This window comes from Athene noctua, chromosome 1 (assembly GCF_965140245.1).
Source record: "Athene noctua chromosome 1, bAthNoc1.hap1.1, whole genome shotgun sequence".
Classification (NCBI taxonomy): domain Eukaryota; kingdom Metazoa; phylum Chordata; class Aves; order Strigiformes; family Strigidae; genus Athene; species Athene noctua.
Window position 1 is genome coordinate 197,820,238 of NC_134037.1, and position 9,220 is coordinate 197,829,457.

Genomic DNA, 9,220 nt, shown 5'->3' on the forward strand with positions numbered 1-9,220 from the left:
AACAAAGGAACTCTACTAGTAAGCTAGAACTCATTCCTTACGATTTATATGGAATCAAGAAAAGCAAAGGTCTGAAAAAAGATCTGTCAAGTCAACTTTATTTCATGATTTGAGAAAATGTTCAAATTTACTTTACAAGACTACCTGCAGGCTCAAAATGAAGTCCATGTTTTGAAAAAAAACCCATGAAACATGAATGAAATAAAGCAGACAAGTCCAAGTGAAAATGTAAACTGAAAACTGTAGACAGAAAATAGATCACAGTAGGTTTCCTCTTAGAAAAGAAGAGAAAAATATTTAAAAACAATTAAAGCAGCAGAATTCAAAATAGAGACCATAATCACAGGAAGGTGTATGTTATCAATCAGAACTCATTCTGCGTAGCTGGAATTGAAATTGTTATTTATGTAAAATAATACATTAACTACACACCAAAACTCTAAGAGATAATATTATATGTATTATTAGAAATGTCTGGAGGTGCACATTCCTATTCAAACACCAGCTAGCAATCTAGCATCATGACATCAAGGCAATGAGCATACTAGAAATGCATAAGTCTAAACAGAAATATCTTGGTTCATACTAATTAACTGTAATTTTAAACAATACTTCCATACCAAAAGTGTAAACAGTGACAGGTCCATGCTATTCTTCCTCCTATGGTTCCAATCCACACAGAATTGGAAATCATTACTGGTTCCTAGGAACATGTATATAGCCAAGAGTAGGAAATCTTTTATTTAAGACTTACAAGCCCACAAAAGTGACACCTTTTACAATAGGTATGCATAGCAAGTTTCAGAATTCTTGTAGCTAAAAGGATACGGACAGCAAATATCCTTTTCTCCTTTTGCACAGGACTTCTTGTGTGGGACTACAGACTGCACTCTCATTTTAGACTATTATAGTCAGATAACTCCATTGTAGACTAATATAATGAGGAAAAATGTGTAAACAAAGTGAACAATTTAAAGAGAAAATATGACAACTTAGGGCTATAAAAAAATAAATGTTCATTCAAAGCATGTCTGAAACAGAAATTTCTCAAGGTATTCTACCATATGGAAATTACTATTAAAAAGGGCTGAGAAACACTGAAAACTGTCAGTATCCTGTTCATTTAAAGACAAGTGTATCAGCAACAGAGTGACAGCACATCTAACCACTGTAGTTACACAGTCTGATATTCAAATGACCTCTATTACCACCAATGTAAGAGTTCTTCTGAAAAAAAACACTGATCCTCCACACCAAAAGCCAGTTCCAGAGGCTCAGCATAACTGTAGAACAGAGGCCTTTCTCTGCATGTTACCAGGCTAAATCCAAAGCAGGCTGGGCTACCCTCAAAATCCCTGCATAGCCATTTGTTACTCTCCAAGAAAAAAATCTAGTGAAAGGAACTTGATTTCCTTCCAGTCCACTTGGATTTCAGGGGACAAACCACCGATACCAAAACCTTACTGACCATTTCCAGAGGTCATTAGAGTAACTACCAGGTCATCCACAAGAGACCATGTGAGGATTAAAAAACATTTAGCTAAGGAAATTGGTATTACAGCTGTATTTGCTGTACAAAGCTAAATGCAGGAACAGACCACAGGAGTCCTCATGGCCATTAACTCCGTGATTTCATTTTCAAAAGGAAGGGAGATATTACCTACAATTTAGCAATTAAATTCAAGAATTTGCTGTTTTCTGGAAACAAAACCCAACAGTAATTAGTTCTTCCGCTGCTATATTGGCTGTGATGTGCCTCGCTATCTCATATAAACTTGTATACTTTGCTAGGCCACTTATCTCGAAAATGAAACTTAAAAAAAGAAGACAAAGGAAACATTTTGCACCAAGGTCACTAGACTGAAAGATAGCCACATATGCTTGGAGTCAGCAGAAATGGACCATGACTGGGAAAAACGTAAAAGCAGTAGCTGGAGATCACAAACCCCAACTCAACTGAAAACCAAAAAGACTTACCCCACCACACCCTCAAGGAGCATGCCCAATAATTTAAACAGCACTAGCCAGTAACAAATGTATTCTTAATCACTGACCAACAGTTGTAAACTTTGGTGGGATTTTGCTGACTGGGTAATGGTATAAATATGCTGTAGCTCTAATACAAAACTGAGCTTAACTTTGTGGAATATCGCTTAGCTCCTGGCTTTGTGTAAATCTGTAATAAAGATATACCTCAACCCTGTGTGTATTGACTTGCCTATCAGCTAAAGATCCCACTTTTTCAGGACAACAGCTGTTTATTATTGAAAATTTGACCAAATTTCCCTGTGAAACAGGGGACAATAAGAAATAATAAACGCACAAAAGAAGGTGCTTTCTCCGGGCTTTGCTTAGAAAGCTAAGGCTATGCTTATCACATCTGGCTGTGCCACTACTTAAAATTTCTCATCAGATGTCTAAGACAGTTAATTTCTTTGTATTTCTGTTTCTCCCAGAGATGCTTCTCATGGTTATGTATTGCAGTCAGGAAAGAGAGTAACAACTTCTGCAGTAAGTATTTATGCAATTGCCAGATATTCTGAGACATCTCAAATTTGCTATTTTAAGACAGTATATTTCATCTTTCTTCAGTATATAAAAGTTAATTTAATGACACTACACAGTTATGAGTGAAAAATAAAACCATTTTTCTGGAAATGTAGATATATAAAAGTACATGGTAAGATCTATGTCACTCACACACAAGAAAAAAATTTGACACAACAGAAAAATCCTTTTAAGTTGTAAAAACAGCTACAGAACCTGGTACTTATAAGAACTTTCCCATTAGAGAAATTGTGGTTTGTGCACAGCTTTCTTCAGCACTGTCTTGGGGGGGAGAAACATATGATCTTCACTTTGTGCATGTGAAGATGACACAAAGATACTAGTTAATAAAGGGAAAGACTAAGAGAGGAAGAACACGAATCTCATTCACCCCATGTGTAATTTAGCACCTTAACCACAAGATCACTCTTTCTAGTTCTTTTTGTCAGAGGTAATGACACAGTAAACCGAAAAAAACCTAACCACCATCCCCCAAAACCTCATACATTCAGCAGCTGAGTGTGACCCAATAATGAGAATGTCAGCAAGGGAACATACAGCACAGGGGAGAACAAGAATTTCAAGCAGAAATAATACTATATATATTATGCATCAGAACATGTTTTAATGTCTTGTCCCAAGGTTCTTCTTTTCAAGAGAAGATTGGCAAACTGAAGGATGGTAATTAGGGTTTCGAAACACATTTTTTACAGAGAAACAGTACAGAAACATAGCCTATGTAAGTTCTTTCAAGAAAATGGCTAGAGTTTACTTGATCACAGTATAAGTAATGAGGAGATTTCTGGTAGTGCACACACACACAAACAAAAACCCCAACACTACATTAACAGCAAAATTTTAAAAGCTAGAGGCCGAAAGAGGCCTCTGAGTTATTTAAAAATACAGCTACTTTTTTTTAGGGATTTTAATTGCTATTAAACTGTTCATACAGTTGTCCCAAGACACAATGGAGTCTTCAGGAATCAACTTCACCAAAAATGCTACAATAAAAGCTCTTAATTTAGAATACAAAACTTTCAAGAAATATTGCGCAGCTCAACTTGAGACACAGTCTCAGTCACACTGATTTAGAAGATGACGTTCTCGCTTGTTTATACTTCTGTTCTCCAAGCAACAAACATTACAGGACTGAGAGCTACTGTTCTCATTTGAGCACTCACATCCCTCCACCTTCCTCATGTAAGATCACTTTGTGAACCTGCTCCATCTAACATTACTTGGAACATTCTCTTAAAAGAAAAATAATAGGCTATGTTTTTCCTTCTGAAATTTTCCAGGGTCATCACGTGACTCGTGTGCAATACCAGCACCTCATACACCTTCACTCTGCTATGGTCTAACCAATACACAGAGAAATTAAATCCACAAAACTGACTCCATGATTCTTACTACTTCTCAAAGAAATAAGACATCATCCAATTGAAAAAAAGTTACTACCATACCATCAGTTTAGAAAAAAGATGACAACTCAAAAATTAAGGAACATAAATCAAGCTGAAAGCAATTAAGTCACCAGATCAGCCAGTCTTTTCAAACTACCATCCATTAGATGGAGCAGTTAAATTATGCTTGAAGACGGCATCTCATACAACTTTATTCAGTGAATAACTCAGAGCATGTAATCTGAATGCTATGAGACCTGGAATACTCCCATAAATACTTCCTGTTGCTCACTGCTTTCTCAGAAGTCATACTCTCATCAAAATAGCATACAATATAGAACACTTGATCTGGTCCAAATCACATCTCACTCCTTCCCTCCCTTCTTTTTTAAATGGTTGGTGGCATAGCTTTCACAGAACTGCATCTGGATTTCTGCAAATTCAGTTAATCAAGTATATTGGTTTATATAAAGTATCTTGCCCATGAAAAACAGTGTGCAAAGAAAAATCATTGCCCGAGACAAAAATAACGCTTACAATTTTTTTTTCTTTAGAAATAAACAAAAAAAGTAGTTATCTTTTAAATTTGCTACTTGTTTCAGACTAAAATTGCACAACACTGGGCCATTCCATGACAAAAGCTGGGTCTCAGACTACACACATCTCTCTGTGTAAGCTTCCTGCAGAACCAGACCTGCAGTCCGGGCAAGGAACTAGCTTACTATACTTGGCTTATAGAGATGACTAAAATTTGCCCTCCAAAGCTGGAAGAAAAAAAGTAATCAATGTTTGTGTGCTTAGGCAGGAGGCGAGGGTCCTGCCAGGCCCAAGCAGCTGCACAGGCTGTGCAGAGGCCCTGGGAAGGATGCCTGGGCATCAGCCATGAGACTGGACGACACATTAACGTGCCCACGGGTGCTCCAAATGTGACTCTTTCAGAGACCTAAATTTTTCATGATCATAAACAGGTGTGGATGGTCATTAAAGCAGAAAATCTATTTTAATCTTCCAATAACAAACTGCATTACTTTCTTATAGTCAATTACTTTCCTAATAGCCAAAGTTACATTTAATCCAGTAAATATCAATGTTGCTATTGCCTCCTAACACATGAGGTAAGTAGGAAACTAAACATATTTTGATGCGAGTAGAAAAATACTTCCTATTTGCAGGTACTCAAAATCCAAAATGTAGATGTGTGGTGTAGGCATGTGTACCACTGACATCTCTTGATGCCCATACATCCATGAGAGAGAGACGGAGAACAGATGGGATGAGTAGAGGGAACAGAAAGGAAACCTTGGCAAAATAACACAAAAGAGAACAAAAAATATAGGTGGATGAGGCAGGAAAAGTACAAAGAAAAATCCATGAAGATGCACAGTAAGAAGGGAAATACATTAAAAATTACATGGAATTATTAAATCAGTCTATTCTATAAAATAAAAAGCAACACACAGGAATCAAAATATGCAACAAAATATTCCCCCAGAAAGGTGTGCAGGAAAAAAAGTATCAGCCAAAAGATGATTCAGTGAAAACTCATTTGACAATTTCACTCACAGTTATCAGGTAATTTATTCTGTCTGAGAGTAGACAACTTTTAGGGATTGATCCAAACATCAGAAGCCCAGGATTCTTTCCTCATGTCTTTCAAATGACCTCTTACATGGCATTCTGGTGCACCAACTATTTTTCCTTTTCTAGCCCACTTCAACTCACCATACAATTGAAGTTGCCTTAAACCATAGGTCGCGACAAGATTTCCTTCACACTTGTATATATGGAGAGACATTAGAAAGAACCTTAAAAAAAAAAAAAAAAAGTGACATTTTTGCCCCGTGTTTCTCAGAAGAAATCTGAGGCAGGAGAGAATCTTCCTGAATGCCCCAAAATCACCCAGGATGGGCAGAGGAAAAAGTGGCAGCCTTGTCGGTAGAGAACAGGGGGCACAATGTGCAGGTTGCTAATGAAGACAACTTCTGGACTATATTTTCAGGTGTTTAGGAATAAACAAACAAGCAGAAACACTTTGCTAATGTTCCAGTTGTGAGGAGGTGATTTCACAGACAGCAGTGTAATCGTCTGTAAATGCCACTAAGGCCACTCTTCACCAGCAGGAATTTAAGTAACTGGAAAATCTAGCACAAGTAGTACCCGTTCCTCCGTTGTTGCCTATGGACAGATACAGCAAGAGGCAGCAGGTGAGGAGGAATCAAGACCTGATGATAGAAAAGAAACTACTTCCTCACAGTGAGTACTCTATGTGCCAGGCAAAGGATGATAACGCAGCGCTGGTTCAGATGGGACTGATGGGCTACTGTTACACAGAAGAAAGCGTTCGGGTTTGTGGTTCGCACAGAAAGGACTCTCTTGACCTGTGTGATTTCAAGGAAGGAAAAACAAAGAAACAGAAATCTGGTGTAGCCCTCTGAAATGACCCTGACGCAAAAAAATACTCAGGCTGGTATCACAACTGTAGTCAACTTTTGGAAGATCTGCGCCTCTTTGGCTGTGCCGGCTCAGCTGTGCCTGTTGCCGCTTTAGCACTCTGTTTCCTGAAGAGCAGTGAGTCAGTCTCCTTCACCCTTGACCACATCAGCCCCTTGTTGTTGATGTTTCTTGTGCAAATGAGAAAGGAATGCTGGTCTTACATGCAACAATGGCGGTTGCTATCAGAAGGCCTCTTTGACTGTAACAAGGATTTTTTTTTTTCCCTCCTTTCTAATTAATCAGTGATGAGTACTATATGCTGTTGTATGGGGGCAATGGCTGCCAAAACTTCTCCGGAAGCCAAATTTTCAAAAATCAGAAGTATTAAATACTTGCGCCTCATACTTTGTGCAGTCTGATTGTAAACAGATTCATAGGTCAGACTGCATTCTGAGAGTGATTTTACATTTCTTTTGCAAACCAGCTCAAAATAAAATCTCTCCCAAAATGCAGTAGGAAACACTTTAGCAATTATACAACATGTGTTAAGCAAGGAAATATTATTTGATGTCAATATATTTTACATCATTCCTTTTACATCATCTACATAATTTACATTTATAAACCTCATACAAAATCACCCTCCTCCATTACAGAGCTATGTTACACGTCTGGTTTTATGGTATTCTCTGCGAAGTTTTCCATGTATGCTTCCCTCTCTTCCCCTGGCAAATCTGTCTGCTTAGTGGACCCTCAAGCCCACTCTCACTCACTTTTGCTGATTTTGATTTTCTGCTGCATCTCTCCACACTCTTCAAACAAATGTTAAGTAGCAAAACCTTTTTGTATTGCTTCTCATACTTTGGCTCTTAGGTTTGTTTTTTTCTTCAACCTTTTTCCAGCTTCCCACAAGACCCAGCCAGCGAAGTATTGACTCTCCACCTCACTATATATGCATAACATGGATGAAGAGAGAAAGCTTATATAAAGTTAATGCATCACACTACGTTATACTGCAGCTGCAAAGGATTCATACAGGCCTTAAATAGAGTATGTGTGAAATAGAGCTCTCTGGGCAGGAGCCCCAACAAGAAAGCAAGCTGTGCTCAACAGTCAACTTGTGAGCAAGTGGGGATCATGAATGAAGCCCTTTCAGTCTCAGCTGAGGTTGGCTGGGACGTGGTCAGGCCTTGTGGTGGCTCTAACAATGGTCTAACAAATAACTCTTTCAGCACCCGAACTCAAAGCAGCCCCTCTTCCTTCTCCATGTTCCCACGCCTCTCGCTTGGATGTGTCATCAAGAACCAGCACAAGACACTGCCCAGGATGACAATTACTCCAAGGAGAGAAAAATTCTGAAGAGTAACAGTTGTTTTCCATTTTTCCAGGTGATGGGGAAGCTTCACACACAGCTCTACTGAAATTACTGAGGTATAACAGCATGGCAGAAGGAATGAGCCAAGAACCATCAGAGCCAGGTACTTTATCTACCTTCCCACTATCAGAAAATGCAAAAGCAGCTAACTATACAGCCAGGGTGGAGGATTTGTCCCGAAATTCCTCACGCTTGACGTTGTTTCTAGAACCCTTCTGTGCTTTGCGCTCCTGAGATGTAAGACACAGCTGAAAACTCAAGTCATAAATGGATCGGGGTTTTTAGATTTCAAAAACGGAGGTAATGCTCCAGCACTGAAGTGTGGACGGGTTCCACGTCTTAAAAGCATAGAGCCGACAGCTTTGCCGTTAGGCATAAGGAAAGTATTTCTTCAACAGCCAAGATGCCGAGCTACAACCTGTTACTCGAACAGCGCGATACGCTACGGGAGCTCAGCAGAGAGCGACACCAGAAAACGAGACCGTTCAACAGCGAGTTTTTTAAAAGCCTGGCAACTTCGGGAACGAAAGGGCACGCCGAGGCTCTCTCCCTCCCGCACACCGGAGCGCCGCGCCGCGCCGGGGGCACCCGCAGCCCCCTCAGCTCGGCCCGAGCTCCCTCCCGCCGCTCGGTGCTGCCGGATCCGCGCCGGGGTGACACCCACCACGCGGCACCCCCGGCGCCGGGGGTTAGCGGGCGGCGGAGCTGCCCTCCCGCCCCGCCGAGGGGACTTACCGGCTGCGAACCGTCGTGGGGAGCGGCCATAGCCCCGCCAGGCCAGGCACGGAGGGCGGGCGGGCGCTGAGGGGAGAGGGCGCGCGCGCACCCACCGGCCGCCGGGCGGGGGCAGCGCCACGAGCGGGCGAGGCCGCGGCGGCCCCACGCGGGGGGCGCAGAGAAATGATCACTTGTTTTCAGGCTTATTTGCTGATAGCAAACTGCTTAGCAACTTATTTACTTACTTATAGCAACCTATAGTATTACTTACGGTATTTTTGAATATTGCTAAGAATCCTGCTTGCTCAGACTGTGCTGTGGAATTTTACCGAGGACTAGTGTGTCCATCAAAACAAAGCAGTGCACTGTGAAAATCTACCAAGAACTGCAGTGTTCAGCAAAAGGTCATGGTTTTGTCCTTGGGAATCAAGTGTGCTCTAACCTAGCTGGGTCTTGGTAATGAGTAAAGGTAGCCATGTACGGATGGTAGAAGTTCCATTGGTTCTCTTAGATAAGACAGAATGAATAAACCGGCTGAAAAACACTCGTTATTCAAGAAACTGGCCAAGGGAATCTGCGCGTGCTCCGGGGAAAAGTACAAGGTGAGAAAGACTACGAGCCTTCCTCCCAAAGACCCCACCAGGAGGCAATGTGCAGGTGCATAGGGAACATAAACCGCTGGCACCAGCCTCTAGAACGCACTCAGCCTCGCTCATGCATATGTATGTTTGTGGTATGTAATCGA

At 40.9% G+C, this 9,220-nt stretch overlaps 1 protein-coding gene across 1 annotated transcript in view; it reads right to left on the reverse strand.

Annotated features, from left to right (window-relative positions):
* SEPTIN10 (septin 10) overlaps nucleotides 1–8,533 on the reverse strand; it is a 31,247-nt gene extending 22,714 nt beyond the window's left edge. The window contains exon 1 of the mRNA XM_074909683.1: nucleotides 8,494–8,533. Within this exon, the coding sequence (XP_074765784.1) occupies nucleotides 8,494–8,523 (30 nt within the window). The 5' untranslated portion in view covers nucleotides 8,524–8,533. The remainder of the gene's footprint in view (nucleotides 1–8,493) is intronic.
* Between the last annotated feature and the right edge of the window lie 687 nt (nucleotides 8,534–9,220).